Below are 24,598 nucleotides of genomic sequence, written 5' to 3' on the forward strand. Positions count from 1 at the left end.
TTGTGCTGAGGCCCTGGTGTGCCAGAGCATCAGGCTACCTGTTGGCGCACGGTGGCTTCTGCTCTGACTGGTTCCTGCGACGCCTGAATGTGAGACAGGCGTCAAAGGACCTTGACCGGTGTGAGGGGCAGCGTAACAGAAGCGCTTATGAAGCTAGACCAGAAGCAGAGCCCACCAGTCAGGCAAAAGTCAAGATGCTGCGCGGGGCCCTGCCCTTCTCAGCCGGCTCGCTCCTGCCTGAGCACTGCTGGGAGGACGGCAGAGACGTGCTCGGGGGGGACTCTGAGCGTTGTCACTTACGTGGTCTGAATCTTGGTGAACTCGGGGACTTCTTCTTTCTTCTTCCTGAAGAGGAACCAGTATGTCATGACGCCCACGATGAGAGAAAACAGGATCATGTCCGTCGTGCTGAAAAGGGACACTTCTTCAGCCACTGTCTCAAGCGGGGTGGTGCCGGCATCCATATTGGAGTCTCCCATGTTCATCAGGAACCTGTCCAGAGAAAGGACAGATGTCAGCAGGGGCCGCCTGGGGCCTGCTGGGGAGCCCCCTGAAGGCTTCGGTCTGGGCTGTACACCCCAAGGGCTGCAGCAACAGGCAGAGCCCCGGGACCAGAACTGAGAGAGCACACAGCCCGCGTGGTGCCTGGTCAGCCCCGGGCACACCTGGGGACAGGCTGGAACCAGGACCGGGCCTCCGGTGACCTGAGAAGGAGCCACGGGTTCCACACACCAGCCTGCTTCAGCCCCACAAGGACACAGCGGGGCGCAGCTTCCCTTTCCCCGGCAGGCCCGGGATGCCCCGAACCCACCACACTCCACAGGTCTTCAGGGACTGGCCCTTGGACAGCTCCACGGAAACCTCTGAGCCCTTGGAATGTGCCGCCTGATAAGAATGTCTCCACATACCCGCATACCCAAGACCTTGGGTCACCCAGACAGTTTATGCTAATGCTGCGGCTTAGGGGAACACCTGGGGCTCTGAGTCACATCGTTCTGCTGGGACCTCTCGGGTGCTGGAGACTCAAGAGGTGAGCTCAGACACGGGGGCGCCCCAGGCCTTCGAGACTGATTCTCAGTAAGAACCCTGGACGCCAAGGCTCGAGGGGGCCTTGCCGGCTAGCAGCACTTAAGACGTGTGGCCACACGTGGCTGCCGGTGGAGCACGTGGTGTGGCTGCCCCGGAGGAGAGCCCGGCTCCTGCTGGACTGTCTTTTCGCGCCTCCCTCTGCTGTCTCCCTCGGCCCTGATCACCTATGACTGGGAGGAACGCAGCTTTGCCAAGTTCTGTGAGTTCTGCTGCGTCACTGAGGCAGAGAGCGGTCCTGGGGGAACCCACCCCCCCCCCACACACACCGATTGGCTTAGTTCCCGATGATGTTCTCGGGGCCCCCCACCACACCAACCTAGTTAGTCCCCTCGAAAGGTGCTCAACTGGTCCTTCCACCACTGAAACCTGGCAGGTATGTACAGATGAGTCAACAGAGGCCCGGACACTCCCGCGGTGCACTTCTGCTCTTGTCACCAAGGCCGGGCTGGCTCCGCAACGTCACTGCCCTTTTGCAATCGCTGCTCCTACCCAGTGGCTGGCTCTCAGCGCAACCACGGCTCCAGGCGCGGTCAGAAATGCCTGAGTCACAGCTCCGCAAGGAGGGCAGCGTGAGATTACTTCACACGTGACTTCCATTCGCTGTCACTGGCTTCAGGGAACCACGGTGGGGGGGGCCCCCGAGTCAGCTGAGGGCCGGGAATGGGCCCTCCAGAGCGGCCCTCCAGCCTGCTTCTCCGCTTGGTCACTAATCTGAGGGGCTGGTCTCAGGGGCTGAGTTCCCAAGATCACCTCAGCTCACCCTTTCCGATATCTGATGTGAAAAGACAATCTTAACTCGAGTACCAGAAAGCACTGTTTAAAGAACTGACTTATAAACACACTGAATGTTTACTCAGGGTTAGTCACGTCTCTCTGCTTGCCCCGGCAGTGGCGACTGGTGCACCCACAAGGCTTCTGCTGTGGAGGGGACCAGTCCTCATGGTTTCGAAGCCCGCCTGGGGTCCCGCCAGGGCCGACGTGCTGACCCAAGAGAGCCCCCCGCAAAGACTGCCAGCTTCCTGTCCCACCGCCTTGCTGACTCAGGCTGCCCAGTCCCCGTACTTTACCAAGGGGGGACTGACACCCACAAAACTAGACGGCTTCTCGCTGCACACGCGAGTCAACCGCAGCACTCAGACCTGGGGTCCCCACAGCTCTGAGATGGACAGCCTACATGAAGCCTACAGACTGCAAAGAACTCAGGGGGCTGGGAGCAGGCCCATGCAGCAATCCTCCAGGACTGAGGTCCCCTGACTTTCTCGGCTTGTGAAGCCCTTGGCATCTGAGTAAATGGTATCCCTAGGCCAAGAGACATACCGAAGAGTTTCATTTAGGAGTAGTTGGATCCCAACAACTTACAAAAACCCAGCTTTGCAAAGACACACACAGAGTCAAAAGGAATGCAGATCTCACACTGATACTGAGAAACACCCAAGCTGTGCTCAGGGGCACAGATGTGGAGTCTCTCAGAGCACATCTGGGTGCCAGCAATGATGCCCCAAGGCACCTCGGCAAGGTCAGGGAATCAAGACCTTGCTGCATAAAATCACTCTACTCTGCGTGTGAAATATTCAGATGGAAGAAATTTGACCACCCTGCCTGGTGGGTGTTTTCCATTTCAAGTGTGGGGGGCTGACCGTGAGGTTAGGTGTGAGGTCCCCACAGGCCCCCGAGGGAGACTCTGGGAGCCCTGTGAGATCCACCTTTCCATCAGTCATTCTTTTGCACTTAGTGGGAAGCAGGAAAACCAAACAGGACAGAGCTCACAGGGCCAAAAGCAACACCTGTCAGCAACAGAAGAAAATAAAAGGCTGTGAGCACATAGAGGAAGTTTTTAACCAGACCAGGCTCTTGCCACAGGCCTATCGCCAGCTAGGCAAATCCCTTACTGGCAGGAAGGAGGCTTTCATGTTCTTACATGTAAAAATTAGACACAGAAAAAAATGGGATTCATCAAGACTAGCCAAGTGAGTCTCCCCCACCCCAAACAGAGCAGGTCTGATTCAATCTTTATATTATATATAGTATATATATATATATATACACTATATAATATATATACTATATATTAGGTCTGTACCAGACCACCTGACCTGCCTCTTGAGAAATCTGTATGCAGGCCAGGAAGCAACAGTTAGAACTGGACATGGAACAACAGACTGGTTCCAAATAGGAAAAGGAGTACGTCAAGGCTGTATATTGTCACCCGGCTTATTTAACTTCTATGCAGAGTACATCATGAGAAACGCTGGACTGGAAGAAACACAAGCTGGAATCAAGACTGCCGGGAGAAATATCAATAACCTCAGATATGCAGATGATACCACCCTTACGCAGAAAGTGAAGAGGAGCTAAAAAGCCTCTTGATGAAAGTAAAAGAGGAGAGTGAAAAAGTTGGCTTAAAGCTCAACATTCAGAAAACGAAGATCATGGCATCCAGTCCCATCACTTCATGGGAAATAGACGGGGAAACAGTGTCAGACTTTATTTTGGGGGGCTCCAAAATCACTGCAGATGGTGACTGCAGCCATGAAATTAAAAGACACTTACTCCTTGGAAGTAAAGTTATGAGCAACCTGGACAGCCTATTCAAAAGCAGAGACATTACTTTGCCAACCAAGGTCTATTTAGTCAAGGCTATGGTTTTTCCAGTGATCATGTATGGATGTGAGAGTTGGACTGTGAAGAAGGCTGAGCGCTGAAGAATTGATGCTTTTGAACTGTGGTGTTGGAGAAGACTCTTGAGAGTCCCTTGGCCTGCAAGGAGATCCAACCAGTCCATTCTGAAGGAGATCAGCCCTGGGATTTCTTTGGAAGGAATGATGCTAAAGCTGAGACTCCAGTACTTTGGCCACCTCATGCGAAGAGTTGACTCACTGGAAAAGACTCTGATGCTGGGAGGGATTGGGGGCAAGAGGAGAAGGGGACGACAGAGGATGAGATGGCTGGATGGCATCACTGACTTGATGGACGCGAGTCTGACTGAATTCCGGGAGTTGGTGATGGACAGGGAGGCCTGGTGTGCTGTGATTCATGGGGTTGCAAAGAGTCGGACATGACTGAGCGACTGAACTGAACTGAACTGTACCTAAGTTTTTTCACTTTTATCATAAAGACAGTGTACATATGGAAATGGGCATAAATAGACAGACAGGTGCTATTCCTCCTTTTGAACTGCACCAATTAGCCAGTTCCCACTGATGCTGAAGGTTAAAGGCAGCAACGCCAGGGCTTCCCAGGTGGTGTTAGTGGTAAAGAACCCACCTGCCAATGCAGGAGATGTAAGAGATGTGGGCTCGATCCCTGGGTCGGGAAGATCCCCTGGAGTAGGAAATGGCAACCCACTCCAGTGTTCTTGCCTGGAGAATCCCATGGACAGACAAGCCTGGAGGGCTACAGTCTGGGGTCGCACAGAGTTGGAGGCAACTGAGTGGTAGTCCCCGGGGCAGCCCGACACCCTGCAGAGCAGGGTGAACAAATCGCTGGCCACCCGGGGCCAAGGGTGTGGCGAGAGCTAAGTCAGCTTCTGCAGGGACAAACGTGGCAAAAAGAGAAGGGCTCTTTCTCCATCCAACTGTTGACAACACCTGATGTCTCAGATCGTCCTCTGGAAAGGATCCGCAGCTTTGCCGTCACTGTACATAACTTCTCGTCAGTAACTGATCGACTGAGCTGGCGGTGACATCACAGTGAGTTGGCGTGAATGCAGCAACAGGAAGGAAGGAAGGAAGCCAGCGAGCAGTGTATGCCGCCCCTTTAGTGTGCACAACACCCAGGCAAGCAGGCACTGTTGCCTCCAAGGAGCTCCTCCAGGAGCTGCAGCAGGAGTAGGGTCTGCTCAGGGTCACAAACCTCCACCAAGGTTCTTCAAAATGAGAGAGAGAATTCTCAGGGAAACCAAGCCTGCTCTTGCCTAACAGCTAATCCTCCAGAGCCTAAGCGATAAACTCAGGGGAAAGGGCCTCCCCAAGGCAGCCTGCTGAGAGCACTGCTCAAAAGACCAGCTGGAACACACTCCCCTCTGGCTAGAGTGTCCACCTCGTTGACCTTTTAAACCCACACAAGGCCAGCGAGGCTTTCTTTGGGTTCATCCAGTTTGCCATTCACTCAGCTTTTTGAATCTGCAGGTTTAGGAACTTTTCAGCTATTTTGTCTCTAAATATTTCTCAGCCCCATCCTTTTTCTCTTTCCCTCCTGGGGCCATGCTGACCTAAGGTTGTCCCCACGTCCCTGAGGCTATGCTCAGCTTTATCACTCTAGCTTCTCTCCTGGCTCAGACTGGGTAATTTCCATTCTTCTAAGTTCACCGGTGGTTTCCTCTGCCAATTCTGCCGTGGTGCCATCCATGGAATTTTGGTCTTTTCTTTTTGCTATGGTATTTTTCAGTTCTAAGATGTCTGTTCGGCTCTTCTTTATCTTTTGTATGACTGCTTTTTCTCCTTCAAGTTGAGATTTTTCCTAGTTCTTAGGATGTTGAGTGATTTTTTTTTTAAATTGGATCCTAAGCATTTTGGGTATATAACACTCTAAATCTTATTTAAGTCCTCTCTTTTGTCAGGCCTCCTTTGTCCCAACACTGGTGGGGGATGGAGAGTGCCAACCCATTTCTGCCACTGTAGGCATATTCCAATGGTTTCAAACCATGGAGGGGCCACACGTAGGGGAAAATGGAGCTCTGAGGAAGAAGGGAAGATGGTTCAAACAGTCAAAGATGGGTCGCCCAGGGCCCAACCTCTGAGCTGGGGCATGAAAAATGACCAGGGCCCACCAGTCAGGTAAAGGAGGGAAAAGTTCCAGCTGGAGGAAGCATGTGCCTCCTGATAAAGGAGCAGGCAATGGCAGCCCACTCCAGTACTCTTGCCTGGAAAATCCCATGGACGGAGGAGCCTGGTAGGCTTCGGTCCATGGGGTTGCGAAGAGTCGGACACGACTGAGTGACTTCACTTTCACTTTTCACTTTCATGCATTGGAGAAGGAAATGGCAGCCCACTCCAGTGTTCTTGCCTGGAAAATCCCAGGGATGGGGGAGCCTGGTGGGCTGCCGTCTCTGGGGTTGCACAGAGTCGGACATGACTGAAGCGACTTAGCAGCAGCAGCAGCAGTTACTCAGTTGCAACCACTGATACAAATGATAAAAGAGCAGTAGTTACAGAATCTAGTGTGACTCAACAGTGGCAGGACAAGATGCGTTTGTACGCGCGAGTATAAAGGTGGTGAGTAAGAGGCTGGCCTTTAAAAGGAGATTTAAGACTAGTGCGTGAAGGAGTGTTCTACGTGCCTAAGGCCTTTGAGCTCTGGGTGGCAGTGATGACAGGGTGAGGGTGTGACACGGTTAGAACCAGGTGGCAGGGTGGTAACCCCAAACAGTGGCTGCACCCACAGGATCAGTGCAGACGTGGAGCCATGACCAAGGCATCCTAGACTGGAATTCATGCAGGCCCACGTTCCCTGCAGATGCCCAAATGCCCCGATTAGCAGGGCTTCTGGGTGGGATGTGGAGACACATGATGGGCACTGTGTCTGATGCAAGGACGTGAAAGAGGAAGGCAGCCAGGGAAGCTGGATCTGTGAAAGCATGACTTGGCAAGAAGCAGGCAGAAGACTGAGCTAGCATCACTCAGCGTCAACGGAGCTGACAAAGCCCCACGGCCGCTGACCACCGGAACTGCAGCCGGCCGTGGACAGCCACGTGCACTTGTTTCTTCTTTCAGCCTCTCTGGGGCCTCAGCCACCTGGCCTGAACCCAAAGCAGTGTGAACCCACAGATCCCCTAAGCCCTTGGCAATGAACTCTGGGGCATTCTGAGGGTGTAACTTAGTTGACACTACTAAAAGTTAGCAAGGGCAATTTACGGGTACAAGAGACTTCGCACGAGTGCTGTGAGATAATAGAAAAAATTTCTATCCTAAAACTCCTGGAATTTCCTAAAGTGATAAGAGCACCAGGAGCATCTTCTGTTTGAATGCAACTGTGAGTCGGCTCCTGCATGGGGCTGGTTACCAGGAAGACCAAGCGATGAATTTGTTGTTGTTATTTAGTTGCTGAGCCGTGTCCGACTCTTTGTGACCCCATGGACTGTAGCCCCCAGGCTCCTTGGTCCATGGGATTCTCCAGGCAAGGATACTGCAGTGAGTTGCCACTTCCTTTTCCAGGGGATAAGCTTGGAATTTTCAGTCCCTACCCCCAACGCCTTCTCCAGAGAGGGGAGAGGGGCTGGAAACGGACTGAATAACTGATCATCCCTACAGGAGGAGGCCTCCCTCAAATCCCAGAAGCACGGGGCTCGGGGAGCTTCTAGGTTGGTGAGCACAGCCATGTGCTGGGAGGGTGACCCTAAGTCTACAGGGACAGAAACTCCTGGGCTCAGGATCCTCCCAGGCCTCACCCTATGTGTCTCTTCGCCTGCCTGCCCCCCTCTACCCTTCATCAGATCCTTTAATATACTGGTGAATGCGTTCCCCTGAGTTCTGTCAGTGGCTCCAGCAAACTAACCAGACCTGAGAAGGGGGCTGTGGGAGCCAAAATGCACAGTCCATCAGTCAGAGGCACAGAGGACAACTGGACTTGGGCCCAACATCTGCAGCGGGGGAAGGGGGGAGCGGTCTTGAGGGACTGAGCCCTCCCCTGTGGGATCTGACTCTATCTCCAGGTAAACAGCATCAACGTGGAGTCAAACTGCAGGGCACCTAGCTGCGGTGCTTGGTGGGGGAAGCCCCCCACATCTGGCATGAGAAGTGAAGGAGAGACCCAGGAGGAAGGGCTGGGCTTCTCTAAGTCAAGTTCATATGGCTCACCCCCTCAACTACAAATCGGCACTTGTCATCTACCTCTACGAGGATTTAATCATGGGCTACTGCAGCTGCTGACCTTCAACACCCCCTGAAAGGAGCTCAGGGTTGAGAGCAGAAATGAGGCATCTGTGCCCGAGGGAAAAACTGGCAGGACAGGTCTTCAGATAGATATTTTCAGGAGCTGATTTTCTGAGCCCAATTCTTGTATCTCCTCATACCCAGAAAAGCACTAAAATCCTTCATGGTAACAACTGCTCCTCGTGGCTAGCAGAAAGCTTCACGAGATGCACAGAAAGCTTCTGGAAAAATCTGTGTCTGACTGCATGTATTTCCCGTTTACCAAAATCACATGCATACTGTCCCTCCCCCCACCCCGTCTCTCTGGCGCAGTTTCCCAGAGCTGAGGTGCTGTCTCCCAGGCTGCAGTCCTCATTTTGCCCCAAACAGAACTTATCCCACAGCTCTCATGTGCATTCTGAAGCTGACACTCTCCTGACCACCCCATCGTCTTCACTGACTGGGAATACAAAGACGGAAAAGAGAGGCACAGAGCTGCAGACCTGCCCTGCTTTACTTAAGGTCCGGGCAGACCTGTTCTGAGGTTGGCTTCTGCCTCTAGTGCCCGACTGGGAATTAGGGGTGTTGGTGTGATAAGAACCGCCAAAGGGGAATCAGAACCCCCCATCCCCAGCAGGGCATGCCACCATTCCCTGGGAATGTTCACAGAGCAAGCCTGCAAAACAGATCCTATGCCTCCCTTTCCGAGAAAAGGGAATGGGATGGGCCAGAGCTTACGGGGCCTTCCCAGAGTGGACCTGCACTAAAAGCCCCATGACAGGGTTACAAATGGGCTCCACACAGAGCAGCAGAGACAAACCAGAACACAGTCAGAAAAAGGCCCCTGGGACAGCGTGGTCCCCAAAACCTGACACACGAGAAGCTGGAAAGAAACCGGAGAGGTTCACCCTAAAGAGAAGATTGAGAGGCAGCGGGTCCCTGCTTTGGGTGGTCAGGAAACAGAGGTGGCGGCAGCCCTGGACTGCAGAAGTGGTAACGGAGGGACGGAGGTTCCCACACTCTCCAGGAAGAACCTTCTGACAAAGATGCGCAGAAAGACAACGAACCGTGGTGAGGCATGCCCCACTCCCATCAGTGGACATGGGTCAACACAAGGCTAGGTAATCTGCACTTAATGACAGACTGCCTGCCACGCCAGGGGCCCAGGACACAGACCCACCAAGTTCATGACCATAAAACTGAACCAGCTGACTGGTGATGATACCAGGAGGAAAACTCCAAGTCTCTGACCTGACTCAGCACTTCAATACGGATTCCTGACCTTCTTTCCCCTCTTTCAAAGGCTTTGAAACACACACACAGACACACACACATGCTTCTAGCTCACACTGAAGAAGAGCTATGGAAAGTGAAAGCAGAGAATGACGCAGTGACACGTCCGCCGCACAGCCTAAGGGCTCGGGCAACGGGAAGAGAGGCCAGGAGGCGCAGGGCAGACTCTGAAAAAGACAGGAAGAGGAGGAAGTACTAACTCTCTCGATTAATCAAGATCATCAGTCCCAAGATCAGTCCGTGCTTCCCACGGAGCTGGGCTTTCCAATGTGATGAGGGGCATCCCGGGGGGTCAACAAGTCTTTCAGCCCCCTGAAGTCACACAGCTGATGAGGGGTGCAGCTTGAATTAAAACTTGTGTCTGGGGACTTCCTTGGTGGTCCAGTGGCGAGACTCTGTGCTCCCAATGCTGGAAGGCATGGATTCAATCCCTGTCAGAGAACTGTATCCCACATGCTGCAACTAAGACTCAGCACAGCCAAAATAAATAAATAGGCATTTTCATAAGTAAATAAAATGTGCGTCTGTTACTAAGGTCCATTCTGATTCCCTCCCCGAATAATAATAAGAAAAAAATATTTTAAAACAAGAAGTTTTCTCTTAAAAAAAAAAAATCCTTAAATTCTCAACTATACTAGAATTTTTAGAACTCATGATATATACACTGTTCTCAAATAGATCAACCTCAGGCAGAATGACCAGGAGGAAAAGAAGATATAAATCATCAATATAGGGAATGAAAAAGAGGACATCAGCAGATTCTTTAGACATTAAAAGGGTAACGTGGGAAATTATGAACAACTTTATGTCAACATTTGATAACTTAGATGAAATGGACAAATTCCTTAGACATGAACTGTCAGAGCTCACTCCAGAAAAATAGATAAGCTGAAGAGTTCTCTAAAAGAATTCAAATTACTAGTTAAAATCATCACCAAAAGTGAACTCCAGAAACAGACAGCTTCACTGATGAATTATATCAAACATTTAAGGAAGAAATTAGACCAATTCTGTACAAATTCTTACAGAAAACAGAAGGCTTCCCTACTCTTTTATGCCTGTATTATGCTGATACCAAAGCCAGACAGAGAAAGTACAGAAAAGAAGACCACAGACAAACATGCCTCATGAACACAGATGCAAAAATCTAAAATACTAGCCAATCGAATAACACAAAATGTAAAAAAGATACTACATCATGATCAAATGCAGTTTCCTCCAGGAATCAAGGTTAGTTCAATATTCAAACATCAATGTGATTTACTCTATCAATAGGCTTTTTTAAAAAACCTCATGTGATCATCAGTGGATGGAGAAACAGCATCTGACAAAATGCAACATCCATTCATGATGAAAAAAATTCAGTACACTGGGAATAATAGGGAACTTCTTCAACTTGATACAGAGACAAGGACATGTTATTGTAATAGTAATACCCACTTCACTGGGTTATTCTGAGGATTAAACAAGCGCCAAAGAATTGATGCTTTTCAACTGTGGTGTTGGAGAATACTCTTGAGAGTCTCCCAGACAGCAAGAAGATCAAACCAGTCAATCCTAAAGGAAATCAGTCCTGAATAGTCACTGGAAAGACTGATGCTAAAGCGGAAGCTCCAATACTTTGGCCACCTGATGTGAAGAACTGACTCACTGGAAAAGACCATGATGCTGGGAAAGATTGAAGGCAGGAAGAGAAGGGGATGACAGAGGATGAGATGGTTGGATGGCATCACTGACTTGATGGACATGACTTTGAGCAAACTCTGGGAGTGGACCTGCACTAAAGGCCCAGGAAGCCTGGTGTGCTGCAGTCCATGAGGCCGCAAAGATTTGGCCCCAACTGAGCGACTGAACTGTACTGAAACAAGCTGAAATTGTCAAGGATTTAGAACAGTGCCTAGCAAAGGGTTATGCTGCTACTATTGCTAAGTCGCTTCAGTCGTGTCCAACTCTGTGCGACCCCATGGACTGCAGCCCACCAGGCTCCCCCGTCCCTGGGATTCTCCAGGCAAGAGTACTGGAGTGGGGTGCCATTGCCTTCTCCATGCAAAGGGTTATGTGCTATGATAAATGTAGCTGTGACTACTATGAAAAGTCTTAATGATAAGAAGTAAACAACAAAAGATAAGTACCCATGACCATGATAAAGAGTGAACTGCTACTACCCACAGTAACAGTTGAATCTCATGGACGTAATGCTGAACGAGGGAGGCCAAACACAGGAGAGGACCTTAAAGGATTCCATTTATGGCTGAACTTCAAGAAAAGGCAAGAGCAGTCAGTGGTGACAGAGGTCAGAACAGTGGTTATCTTTGGGTCAAGGGTCATGAGTGGAGGAGAAGGCACAAGGGAACCTTCTGGCATACTGGGCAATGTCCAGTATCTCATCTGGAGCAGCAGTTCCTGGGAAGTTTATGTAAACATTCATCAAGCTGCGTATTAAAAGACTGTGCGCTTTACTGTATGTAAGTTACATTGGAAAAATAAGTACCCACAAAACAGCACATGTACTCTAGGATGTAAAATATTTATGCCTGCATCTGCGTAAGATATGTGAAAGGAGCACCAAAATATTATCTCGGGGGGAGATTTTTTCCCCCAGTTTATTCTTAATGTATGACTTGCTTCTTTAAAAATAATGAGTATGTGCTATTTACCTAACTGGAAAAATATTTTTAAAGCTTTTTTCTTAAGGAAAAAAAAAAATGCCCAGACCTTTGGGTCTGGTGACTTTCTTCCTTGACTGTGTCTCTCACTGAGCTCAGCACTGCCTGTACCAGCCCCCAAACTGGGTGCTTATGTTTTCCATTCCAAGAAATGGGATGCTATACAATAGTTAAAAAAAAAAAGTTATGTGGAACTAATGGTATTCTCATTGAAATGCTGTCATTATATATACATAACACAGAAGGCAGTGACAGTCTCATTATGAAACCACTAGTGAAATATAAGGAAAGTTAGGTAGTTCTCCAGAAAAATGATCCAGGAGGATGTATACAATAGTGATTTCCTCTAGGGAACATCTACAATATGATGGTGGTGGGCGGGTGTCTAAAAGGACCTTTGCTTTGCCTATTCTTTATAAGGAGATGACTGCGTTACTTACGATATTAGATTCACAGGGGCTGGATTTCGAGGTGCAAATATGGGAAGAGAGATCAGGAAATGAATGCTGTGGGGTTGGACTGAAACTAGAGATATCAGCATACACCATGGTTTCTTCATATATGAAGATGAACACGGAAATGCGTATGTGTTTGTGTATATTTCCTAGTTTTGTCTGCTGAGAAGAAGTAAAGATATCCTAGGAGCAAGAAGCCATTTAGCATCCAAATCTTGGCTTCTCAACACCATTCTCCAACCAAAGAAACCAGGGCTCCTTGGAGAGATGGCTGACTCAGGAATAAGGGCAGGAAAAGCAGTGAATGAACCTGGATCACTTTGCTGTGCTCCAGCAAGGGAGGGCTTGAAGCATGACAGGGACGTATCTGAAGAAGGCAGGAGTGCACCTGAAGCGGTTCCCCCTGGGAAATCTGGGACAACTTGAGCATCAAGATAAATACTGCCAGCAACAGATTAGAACCCACTGGATAAAAGAATAATGGTAGAGTCAATACTAAAATAAAAAAACAAACGAATAAACACTTGAGTGAGAAGGGAAAGTTCTTCCTTAGAGTAGAAATGCCAGCTAATAAATGCAGGAGTAAAGAAAAGGACAGAATGTCACCAACTGGCAACCATCAGACTAATAACTGTTTCAGACAAGAACCATGAGTGCTAAAACTTGTGGGTAAGTGTCTGATGATAAACTAAAAGATTATATATGAAAAAAGAGAGTTTTATGGTGGAGAACATGGCTGACACCACCATAATCAAGAGATCAAAGTTCAATACCGGGACAAAGTGAAAGCACCTGGTACAGTGCTTTAAGAACAAAAGGCCATTTCTGCGACATTCCATCCAAAACATATCTGAATCATATCAGGAGGAAACAGACAAATCCACACTGAGGGACATTCTATAAAGAGATGGCCTGACTTTTTGAAAAATGTCAAGGTCACAAAAGATAAAGAAAGACTGAGGAACTGCTTCAGATCAAAGAAAAGTAAAGAGGGGGTGGTTCCAGTTCAGTGCAATCTTGGGCCAAGAAAAAATAAAAATTTTTTTTTTTCTTTTTGCTATAAAAGACATTAGTGGTAAGTTTGAAAAAAAGTCTATGATTAGACAATTAACACAGAATATCAGTGTTAATTTCCTGATATTATTAAACCATGGCTATGTAAGAAAATGCCCTTGGATTTCAGAAAAGAAACACTGAAGTACTTAGGGGTACTTCATATGTCCATATGTACAACTTATTCTCAAAAAGATCAAGGAAAAACATAACAGTGAGAGAGACAAGTGTTGGTGTGAATGTAGCAAAGAGAATCCTTGTGCAGTGTTAGTAGGAAGGTAACTTGCTGCAGCCACTATGGAAAACTCTATGGAGGTGCCTCCAAAAATTAGAAATGGAACCATCATATGAGCCAGCAATTCCACTTCTGGGTATTTCCCCAAAGAAAATAAAAACACTAATTTTAAAAAACATAGTGCACCCCTAAGCATTCTTTACAATAGCGAATATATGCAAGCAACCTAAGCGCCCATCCGTAGATGAATGGATAAAGAAGATATGGTATACGTATACAATGGAAGTTTACTCAGCCGTAAGAATGAATGAAATCTCGCCATTTGTGACGACACAGACAGATCTAGAGGGTATTACACCAAGTGAAACAAGTCAGATGAAGAAACAAACACCATGTATCTCATTTATCTGTGGAATCTTAAGAAACAAAACAAAGAGACTCAGAGTCAGAGAACAAACTGGTTCCCTGAATGCCAGAGAGGATGGGGATGAACTGCACCGCGGGGGAACAGAGCCAGTAATACTGTAATGTCTGCTGGTGACAGACGGCTGCCAGACTGGCCACGGGGCCGTTTCGTTGCGCACCTGGGACTAACACAGAGACGCAGGTGGACTGCACTTCAATTTCAAGAGAGAAAGAGAGGGGTTTCTCTGGCTGTCCAGTGACTGAGACTCTGCACTCCCACCGCAGGGGGTGAGGGTCAGATCCCTGGGGAGGGAACTAAGATCCTGCCTGCCTCATGGGGCAGCCAAAAAGTAAAATATTAGCAATAAAAAGGAGAGAGAAAGAGAGGAAATAATAAAGTAAAATGTTAATATCTGGGGAACCTGTGTAAAGAGCACTCAAAAATTCTTTGCACTATTTGTGCGACTTCTCTGTAAATCTGAAACTATTTCAAAATAAAAATAAGTTAAAATAAATACAAGCTTATTGAAGAAAATGTATTACATTAAAAAACATGAAGAAAACACAACCCAAATGCCTATTTGTTTCTGTCCCACCCATTTTTTTACATGTGTACTATAAAATGTATTTATTTTTAACATTATTGGTTTTATACTACAGATAATTTTGTCCGGCTTTTTTCATTTATTAAATTGTGAACATTATAAAAATCTCAAATGTTCTTCCAGCCTATGACTACACAGCAGCTTACTGGATATCTTCACTATTACAAATACCACCACAAAAAACAGGACGACTGACACCTTTTCAAGATAAAACTTTGTGTACCTCTGATTATTTGCTTAAAATAGGGTTTCCAAATATATCTTAGAAACATTTCTGAATCAAAGGGAATAAAGATTTTTAGGACCCTTGACTCACTTTCAAATCATTTTCCACAAAGCAATTTCTTTTCAGCATTTCTCTGCAGCTTTCCCTTTGCATTCTAACCTGGGGGAAGAGGGAGTAATTCCACAAAACACTGCATCCCCATCAGCGTGGGAAGGAAACAGGGTTAAAAAAACAAAAAACAAAAAACCCTACTGATAAGAATCCATATTAAAAAAAAAGAATCCGTAAGGACTCCAGGGAGGCCAGGACCCTGGTACCCAAGAAGGGCAGTCTTTCAGCCACTCCTGGTGGGCTCGCCTTGATTTCCGACATGAAAACCTTAACTCCCATGGGGACAGAAAGTGGGTGTGCACACAGGCCCCAGAAGCTCCCGCAAGGAGACAGGAGACAAGCGCGTGGCAGAGGGCAGACCCAGAGGAGAGCTCGGAAGGTTTGAAATGACTCAAAGAGGTGCCGCAACAGCTCTTCCGGGCTTTAAGAACACACAGGTGGGAGTTGGAACCCCTGCCAGACCCTGGTGGTCCCTGCCTGCACTTTTCTACCATCAGCAGACAAGGTCAGTGAGGTCTCTGCCAACCTCCGTCGGTCGGAATGGAAAGACGAAGGCACGTCTATCCAAGCTCACCTGTCTGCTCTGGTGTGAGGAGTAGCCTGTTCTTGTTCCAAACCATCTTACCAGGAAGACAAAACAAAGTAAACAGAAACCGACCTACCTTTCTTTATTCCTTCACAATGTTAAGAACTGTGGGTAGGCTTTTGTTTACTTTGTTTTATTTATATATTAATATTTATAGTATTATGTCAAATTTCCAAATGCCCCCATTCTAGTATTCTCTAGAGAAAGCGAGTAACTACTTTTTCATCATCTGGTGACCCTTGAATTCCTACACTTCAGTCACATCAAAGGAAAGAAACCAAGGCTACTTTCCAAAAGGAATATTTGAATTGCAACTAAAAATTGTGACTTTTCTCACTACGAGTGGCTTCACAGAGAAGGGGCTGTAACACAGAGGGGAGTGAAATAGCCCCATCTTTCCTTTGATTTCTCTCTAGTCCACTGCTTTATAAAACTAGAAAAACTGGGGCAGGGGGACACAGTGAAAGGGTCTGGGACTTGGCAGGAGTTTAGTGAACCAAACCTGCAGACTGGTTTCACCACTGCCAGCCTGAACCACTTCTCATCTTAGCCAACCAGGTGGTTTTTTAATCCTTGTTTGGCTTTTACATAAATGATGCCTGTGGCAACACTGCAAAGAATCACAGAAATGCTGATGGTGATGCTGATTTGAAGACAACTGTCCAGAGGGAAACTGCCCTGAGGAGAAACCGCTCCACTCGTATCAAGAGTGGATCCTCCATGCCCATGTACCCAGCACCATACTAACTAAACAGGAGAAGACAAGCTAGGTCAGGAGATGTCCTTCCTCTACGGCAAGAGATGGGACACACAGTTACTTCCCTGCCAAAACGAAGAGTGCAGGTTCTGGCCAGAGCAGTTCACGGTTGGGCAGAGGCTGGCTTAGGATGGCTTCCTGATGGGAGAGGGTGAAAATGGCAGAAATGGAGGAATCGGGGAGGGGTTGAGTGAAGAGGAACCAGAAGGGCCTGCAGGTACAATGGGGTCGCTCTAAATAAAATGAGTTCAAAATTGCTCTGCCACTTATAGTTCTACGACTGTGGGCAAAACTTGACTTCCCTCAGCTGCTTGCCCGTCTAAAATAGAGACTCATCATTAGTAATTCCAAAAGGGCTGCTGGGAGGATAATATGGGTAAAGCTGCAGAGAACACATGGTAGGCGCCCAAAGAACGCCAGTGGATCGCTTCTTCAGGGCAGAAGCAGATTAAAAATAAACCGCGTCGGGAACTCCCTGGTGGTTCAGTACTTAGGACTCCATGCTTTCACTCCCAAGGCCTGGGTTCAATCCTTGGCTGGAAACTAAGATCCCACAAGAGGAGTGGCACAGGGTGGGGAATGGGGCATCCTCTCTGCTGCATCTACTGTGGGAAGCCCATTCTCAGCAATCAGACCATCAAGATTACAGAAAAGGTTGACATCACTCTCTCTGAAGGGATGCACAATGATTGTGAAGGGCCCCCGGGCCACCCAGCGGAGGGTCTTCATTTTAATGTAGAACTCGGCCTCCTCGGAAAGGAGAAAAGGCTCCGGGGTGATGAATGGTGGGGAAACAGGAAGGACCTGGCCATCACTGGCATTATCTGTACTCACACACAGAACAAGATCAAGGGTGTCGCACTGGGCTTCCATTACAGGATCAGGTCTCTGTACGCCCATTTCCCTATCCATGCAATCATTCAGGAGACTTGCTCTCTTGTCGAAGTCCGAAATTTCTTGGGCAAAAGATAACTCCACAAGGTTTGGACGTGGCCTGATGGTGCCTGTTCGCTATCTCAAGCCCATGGAGATGAGCTAATTCTTGAAGGAGGTGGCAGTGGAAGTGCATCAAATTCAGCTGCTTCGATTCAGCGAGCCCCAACAGCTAAAAAGCAAGGATATCAGACACATTTTTGGATGGCATCTATCGTTTCTGACAGAGGAATGGTTCAGCAGACTGATGAATAAAATCTAAGCTATTTGGCTACAGAAACAGCAAGTCCATGCCTCAGCTTGGGGCTGTTACTATAATACTGCAGACTTAAAACAACAAGCATTTACGTCTCTTAATTCTGCAGGGTGGGAAGGTCTTGGCATCAGAGCATGCGAAGACTCCATGTCTGGCGAGAGCCCACTGTGCGTTTTGTAGACAGCTGCTTTCTTATATTCTCACATGGCAGAGTAGAGAAGAAGCAGTTAATCATTTTCAGGGTTAGGATTTCAACACTGAATGTTACGGGGACACAAACAGTTAGTCCATAACAGACTGATTTATCTGGTTTTTGTTTTTCCTTTGGTTGCTTATGATTTGCTGTCATATCTAAGAAACCATTGCAAAATCCAAGATCATGAAGATTAACCCTTGCTTTCTTCTAAGAGCTTCACAGTTTGGCTTTGACATTAAGATCTTTGATCCATCTTGAGTTGATTTCTGTATATGGTGTGAGGCAAGGGTTCAGCTTCTTTCTTTCACATGTGGGTATCTGGTTGTCCCAGCACTATTTTTTCCCTATTGCATGGCCCTGACACCTTTGTCAAAAAGAAAAAAAAAATCAATAAATCATACACAAATGTGCTAAGTTCTGGAGGCTCAATTCTATTCCGTTGATCTATCCATTATCTATCCTTATAACAGGACCACACTGTCTTAATTATTGCAGCTGTGAAATAAGTTTTGCAATTAGTATGTATGAGTCTTCCAAGTGTGATCTTTTCCAAGATTGTTTTGGCTCTTTGGGGTTCCTTGAAATTCTATAGTAATTTCAGAATCAGCTTTTCCATTTCTGCATAAAAGGCCATTGGGATTTTGATAGAGACTGCACTGAACCTGTACATTGCTTGGAGCAGAGTGAGGATAATGCCACTTTAATATTAAGTCTTCCAATCCATGAAGAGGAATATCTTTCCATTTAAGTCTTCTTCATTTCCTTTCAGCAATGTTTTGCAGTTTTTAGTGCAAAAGTCTGTCATCTCCTTGTTTAAATTCATTTCTAAGTATTTTGTTCTTTTTGATGCTACTATAAATGAATTATTTTCTTGATTTCCTCTTTGGACTGCTTGCTGCTAATGGATTTTTAACCGTAGGACAAATAAACATTCCATGAGTCCAGATATAAAAATGGGAGGGAAAGAACAAGCCTTTCTCACAGTAGAGTTCCAACTAACAAAGGTATTAGAAGGAAAGAGGAAGAGACAGGACTACCATCAGAGAAACACCACAGTCAGAACTACTGCGGGTAAGATCCATCAATGGATGTGTTAAAATCAGTGGGCAAAAAGTTCTGAGGCAGGGTAGGGTGGGGAGGACAGGATTTACATAGTCTCAAAGTTATCTCCTCCAAGATACCTAAAAAACTGCAAACGGAAAAAATAAAAACTTCACAGTGGAAAACCGCCACAGACACCAACCTAATCAAGAGGTCAAGGTAGGCATCATCAGTAACGGACCCCTGAGACAAGACACTGAGAACACATCACCAGCTTTGTTGTGCTCTTGCACAAATGCATAACCTCACAACAATCACAAGAAAGCACTGGGCAAACCCACACTGAGGGGCATTCTACAAAACAATGGACTGGCCCTCTCCTAAAGCATCAAGGTTATGAAAGGAGAATTGTTAGGGACTGGAGGAGACTCAGGACACCTGACGAGTCGGGGCATTGTGGGATCCTGGGTGAGAGCCTGGAGTAGAGAGATGAGTGGAAAGACAAGTGAAATTCTCATGAGGGGTGGAGCTTCATTCAAGGACTGGCATTCTTCAGGCCGTGCCCAACTTGCTGACTACTTGTGAAGACAAAGTTTTACTGGAACACGGTCACGCTCGTTCATTTACAGATAATCTATGCCGCTTTCTCGCTAAAGCAACAGACTTGGTAGCTGGGACAGAGACCTTCTGGCCCATGAAGCCTCAAGGGTTCACTATCTGATCCTTTATAGGAAAAGTCTGTCGACCCCTGGTTTACAGCTCATGATACTGTGCTGAACTTAATTGCCTGTTCTTGCTAATTTTATTATAATTTTGTAAGATGCTAACATCAGGGGAAGCTGGGTGAGGAATATAAGAACACTCGCAATTATTTTTGCAATTTTCTGTAAGTCGAAAATTGGTTAAAGATAAAATGTTTAAAAAAAAATCCAGTAGCATCCTTACTGTGAGGCCTTCCTATCAGCCCCTGAAAACACACCTGCTACACTGCTGCCTGTTTCTGCTTCACTGCCTTCCCACCGGAGGATGGTCTTCCTTTTCTTTCTGTAGCCATCAAAGCTGTCCCTTCGCAAGTGCCACTTCCTCCATAAAACCTTGGCTCCTGGTTTCACGGCCACTCTCAGCTCTGGCACCTGGCAGCCTCTGCCTCAGGTTACAGTTACCTCCATATCTGCTTCTCTCTCCTGAAGCTCACATTATGTCTTACTCATCATCTTTGGACTTCTCCAGCCAGTCTTGAGAATCTGACAACCAGGATTCCTCATAATCGCTGAGCAGCAAGTGTTAATACCTCGATCCTCAAAAAGCCAGCCCTGAGCACCGCAGGGGACAGAAAGGCTGCAGGGTCCTCATCAGCACCTTGTGCGCTGCCTGCCTGCTCAGCAGGCAGAGGGTAGGCCTAGAGACAGCACCCACCCAAAGGGCACCGTGGGCCAAGCACCATGCTAGGCACTTCACACAAGCTCTTTGGCGCTTATGATTAGCCTCTTTAGGTAAATATTTCACCCATTTCACAGATACAAACCTGAAGACCTAAGGAACCAGCAAATTACTTACGGTCCCACAGCCAGTAACTCAAAGAGGGAGATTTAATAGTTGTGTGAGATCCTGTCACTGCTTTAGCCATCACTGGCTACCCACAGATGAGCAAGGGGGCAGCCCAATCCTGGTTCACCATCCTCCCAGGTGGTTCCCAGGCTGGCTGGTCACCCCAGGTTCAGCCAGCAGTAGATGGTATCTTTTGGTTCAAAGACTGACTCTCTGCCGCGGCAGTGAGGACCAGGCAGCCACACAAGGCCACTCCGGGCAGCAGCTCCGCACCCAATGATGGAGGCGCTGACGGAGGCCAGCACTCAGAGACGTTGCCGTGCGCTTTCCTGGGCCAGCTTTTATCATGAGGTCAGGCTCGGGCCTCAGATGGCATTGTTTTGATCCCAGCTCTGCCTGTATTTTGCCTTGACATTAGGCCACTGCTGCCCATTAAAGGCCTGTTGTCAGTCAAGTTGTATGAACACAACTGAAGGTCACTTCCATGACCTTTGCCTGCCAAGTCACATCACGCTTTCAGGTGGCAGGGTCTGGGCAGATGGGTTATCCGAAGTTCACAACAGAGCAGCACGAACGAGGCGGGAAGAATCAGACCCTGTGGGGACAGAGGACTGTCTCATGGTGTCTGTAAAAGCGTCCGTGATTATTATACCACCTGCACTAAACCATGAGCTGCTGAGCTGTGGACTGCCTGACCGTGTTCTCTTAATAGGAGGAAGAAAAATCCAGCTTATTGGTCTGATTTTTTAAAGCAAGTAGTATTAACATTTTCTTTCTAAAATGTTATTTATTTATTTGTGGCTGGGCTGGGTCTTCGTTGCTACGGGCGGGCTTTCTCTAGTCTCGGCGAGTGGGGTCTGCTCTCGAGCTGTGGTGCACAGGCTTCTCATCACGGTGGCTTTCCTTGTTGAGGAGCACGGGATCTCGGTGTGCGGGCTTCAGCAGCTGAAGCAAGGGGGCTCAGCAGTTGGAACATATGGGCTTAGATGCTCGGAGGCATGTGGAATCTTCCTGGACCAGGGACTGAACCCATGTTCCCTCCACTGGCAGGCGGATTCTTATCCACTGGGCCACCTGGGAAGTCCTGACATAAAAATCAAGATATAATCCACACACTCCCAAATTCACCCTTTTAAAGTGTACGATTCTGCAGTTTCCAGTATGTTCACCTGCTGTGTAAGAGGCACCACTAGCGACCTCCAGGACATCTTCATCACCCCTTTCCCCCTACAAAGGAAAGCTGTTCCCATCAGCAGGCACTCCCACCTCCTGAGGCGTCTTCCCCTCTTTGTTCCAGACATCAGGAAATTCAGGACAAGGCCAGACTCCAGCAGCCATACACTAGCCTTATCCCTAGGTCTCATCATTTTCTATTTACCTCATCTACTTCATTTTCCTAAATAAATACTAACCATAACAACAGTTACCAGGTTATGAAGCACTTTCACTGGGACTTTCCAATATTTATTTTCCTCCTCACACCAATGCTCTGAGGTATAGGAGCTGTAACTAGCACACTGATCAGAGTACCTTGTCTAAAGTCAGGGAACTGATAAGCGTTAGCACCAGGAGTTAAACCTAGACAAACTGGCATCAGAGCCACTTGATTATCCGTTTGCATGCCCTTCACCACCTTTTCAGGACAAGGCAAAGCTTAAAATGCTATTAATATTACGGAGGGGCAGCACAGAAGCTCTTTCCCTTCTTCAATTAAAAACCAACTACTGAATCAACTACCAAAGGCAGGAGGAACTCGAAACATGTAGAATGTCACAACTAGATGGAAAACTAAAATTGTACCAAAAATTCATATTGTGTCTTAGAATAATCTTTAAAAAATTCAGATCAGACCCAACAGTGGCATCTCAGTCAATACGCAGCAGAAAATTTGGCAAGACACTTGGCAGAGAGAAACCATAGGCACTAACCCTCCACTCATCCCACTAGTGTTTCTGAGGGCCTACCGCACGCCTGGCACTGTTCCACGTGCTGGCTGACATATGCGGAAATGGTGGGATTTCTCTGTCCCCGACAAATCACATTCTATTCCAACCACACTGCCATTAGGGAGAGGAGAATAAGTCTCCTTTTATTATAAGTTACTTCCATATTTGGGCTTCCCAGGTGGTTCAAGATGTTAAAGAATTCGGGCTTCCAGGTAGGTAAAGAATCTACCTGTAATGCAGGAGATGTGGGTTCGATCCCTGGGTCAGGAAGACACCCTGGAGAAGGGAATGGCAACCCACTCCAGTATTCTTGCCTGGAGAATCCCATGGATGGAGGAGCCTGGTGGGCCACAGTCCATGGGGTCGCAGAGAGTCAGACTCGACTAAAGCAATTGAACACTTCCATATTCTTGTTGGAAGCAGAGGAAGAAGGAGGAAAAATAAACAGAAAACATTAAGACAGTGAGACTGTATTCTTGAGCAAAGGAAGAGTGATAACAAGCAACAGTACCACGGACAGATCATAAGAAGTGACGGGGGAGGAGCGGGAGGGAGAACTATGGATGCGGGGAGGCCAACCCGAGCGAGGGCTGGCGAGGCAGGAAATGACAGGGGCCACAGAAAGACCACAGCAGTGGAAGGGGATTCAAAGACTAAAAACTGTCGGGACTGGGTGCTGGCGGCAACCCAGAGTGAATATGAGGGGAAAGTGGAAATGTCCTCTGTCCTTAGAGCTTCAGGGACCAGAGGATGGTGAGGTCGCTAGCAGGGGCAGAGACCTCACTGGTGAGGGTTTCAGGAGGGACAGGCTTGCCCATCTCCGCTGTCATGCTCAATGACCTTTTAGAGTTTGCAAATCACATTACATAAGTGACTGTGTCCAATGTGTCCAGGTAACGCCGTGTGGTTTCATAATCACAAAGGTTCTGCAACCCTAGCTGAAACCAACAAATGCCCTTATTCACAAGACCACAAATTCCTAGTGGGACACTTCCCTGTGACTGGAATGCATACCTCCCTAAACCCCACCCCTGAAAGAAGCCGGGCACAATTGGCTGATCCACTGTCCTGTGTTTTTAAGAACCGCCACCCCTGTTTACAGTGTTGAAAGCCAACCTCAAGCAACCTACAGATAGAGTCAGGGCACGGGGTTCAGAGGTGAGCACAAGTTCATGTGTTCCTGCCCAGCCCTCAAACCTTTGCACAGACCCAGCCTACCCGGCTCGAGGACACGGTGTATGCTGCGAGGATCAAAGTTTCTTGAGGTCAAGGTGCTCTTAAGGCGCTCTTACCTGACCAAGGTGCTCCAAGGTGATATGAACGGCTAAGCTCAGGCAGAAGGAATGGGGTGGACAGGGCCACGGGAGGAGGCACTGGAGATAAGAACTTGGGGAGATTTTTAAAAAATGACTAAACATCATTTGTGACTTTCACTTAGAAGCGAATTACATAACCCCACATCACAGTACCCTTACAGAGTCTGTCTTCCTCTCTGATTATAACCAGGGGACAAGAGTCTGCTTATTTCCATTCTATTCTCCTACCACAGGTCACCTCCCAAAGAATCCAGTTGTCTGAGAAACAGTCTTTGGGGGAGGGCACCACAGTTTCGCCCATCATTTTGTTCTAGCTTAGCCTTGACAGATTAATTTTTGGGAAGCACGTGTACAATTCTCTCAGCTCTGTACAGATCAGGATCCCTCTAGCAGTCCAATGGAAGAATAATTCTTAGATGTTCACCCCCACAGGAACCCCTCTTTATAAGTGAAATAAATAAGCCCCCCATGTCAGTGGCTTTCTCCACTAGCCACCCAGAAAAATGACCAGGTCCCCCAGCTGCTTTGTTCACAACATTCCTGAGCATGTTGCCATGCCAACCAGCATCAGGCATAACAGAAGTGGATGAATTTGGCTCCAAAGGACCCAACCAACAGCAGCCACCAGCCTTCAAACAGCCATGGTTTGCACAATGGCACTCCTCTCCCACCATTACACACGCACACACCCGCAGGTGCACAGCTGTTGTAAACACCTCACTTGGGGAGGGGAAGGGGAAAGAAAAAAACACTTTTGAGGATGTAGAGCTCTAAAATGGTATGATACAGACTTAGGCAGAGTCAGCTTCCTAAATGATGGATTCACCCAGAGGGAAGTAAGAAGGTCCAGAAACCCAAGACAAGAATACACTGTTCTGGGCTAGCCACATCCCTGACCTATTTAAAAGCCTTCCTATCATGTAGCATGGTTCACAAGACCCCTTCAGATAAGCCCCAATCACTTCCAAGTCTCAGGCAACCTACACCCTTACATGCCCCAGAGCTGGTGTGCCCTGGTGGGCTCAAGGAATTC

General features: G+C 47.6%; 1 protein-coding gene and 1 pseudogene across 2 annotated transcripts in view; one reads left to right on the top strand and one right to left on the bottom strand.

Annotated features, from left to right (window-relative positions):
- The window catches only part of POR (cytochrome p450 oxidoreductase), a 54,786-nt gene that overhangs the window by 25,338 nt on the left and 4,850 nt on the right, over nucleotides 1–24,598 (bottom strand). Inside the window, exons 1-2 of one of the 2 annotated variants that reach the window (XM_068968882.1) lie at nucleotides 1,406–1,509; nucleotides 301–492 (exon numbers count right to left, since the gene is read on the bottom strand). In XM_068968882.1, the coding sequence (XP_068824983.1) occupies nucleotides 301–485 (185 nt within the window). In that variant the 5' untranslated portion in view covers nucleotides 486–492; nucleotides 1,406–1,509. Of the gene's footprint in view, nucleotides 1–300; nucleotides 493–1,405; nucleotides 1,510–24,598 lie in introns of those variants that run through there. The other variant, XM_068968883.1, reaches the window with a different exon arrangement.
- LOC138076146 (large ribosomal subunit protein uL6-like) lies at nucleotides 16,909–17,517 on the top strand (annotated as a pseudogene).

The sequence above is a fragment of the Capricornis sumatraensis genome, chromosome 3 (genome assembly GCF_032405125.1).
Source record: "Capricornis sumatraensis isolate serow.1 chromosome 3, serow.2, whole genome shotgun sequence".
Classification (NCBI taxonomy): Eukaryota; Metazoa; Chordata; class Mammalia; order Artiodactyla; family Bovidae; genus Capricornis; species Capricornis sumatraensis.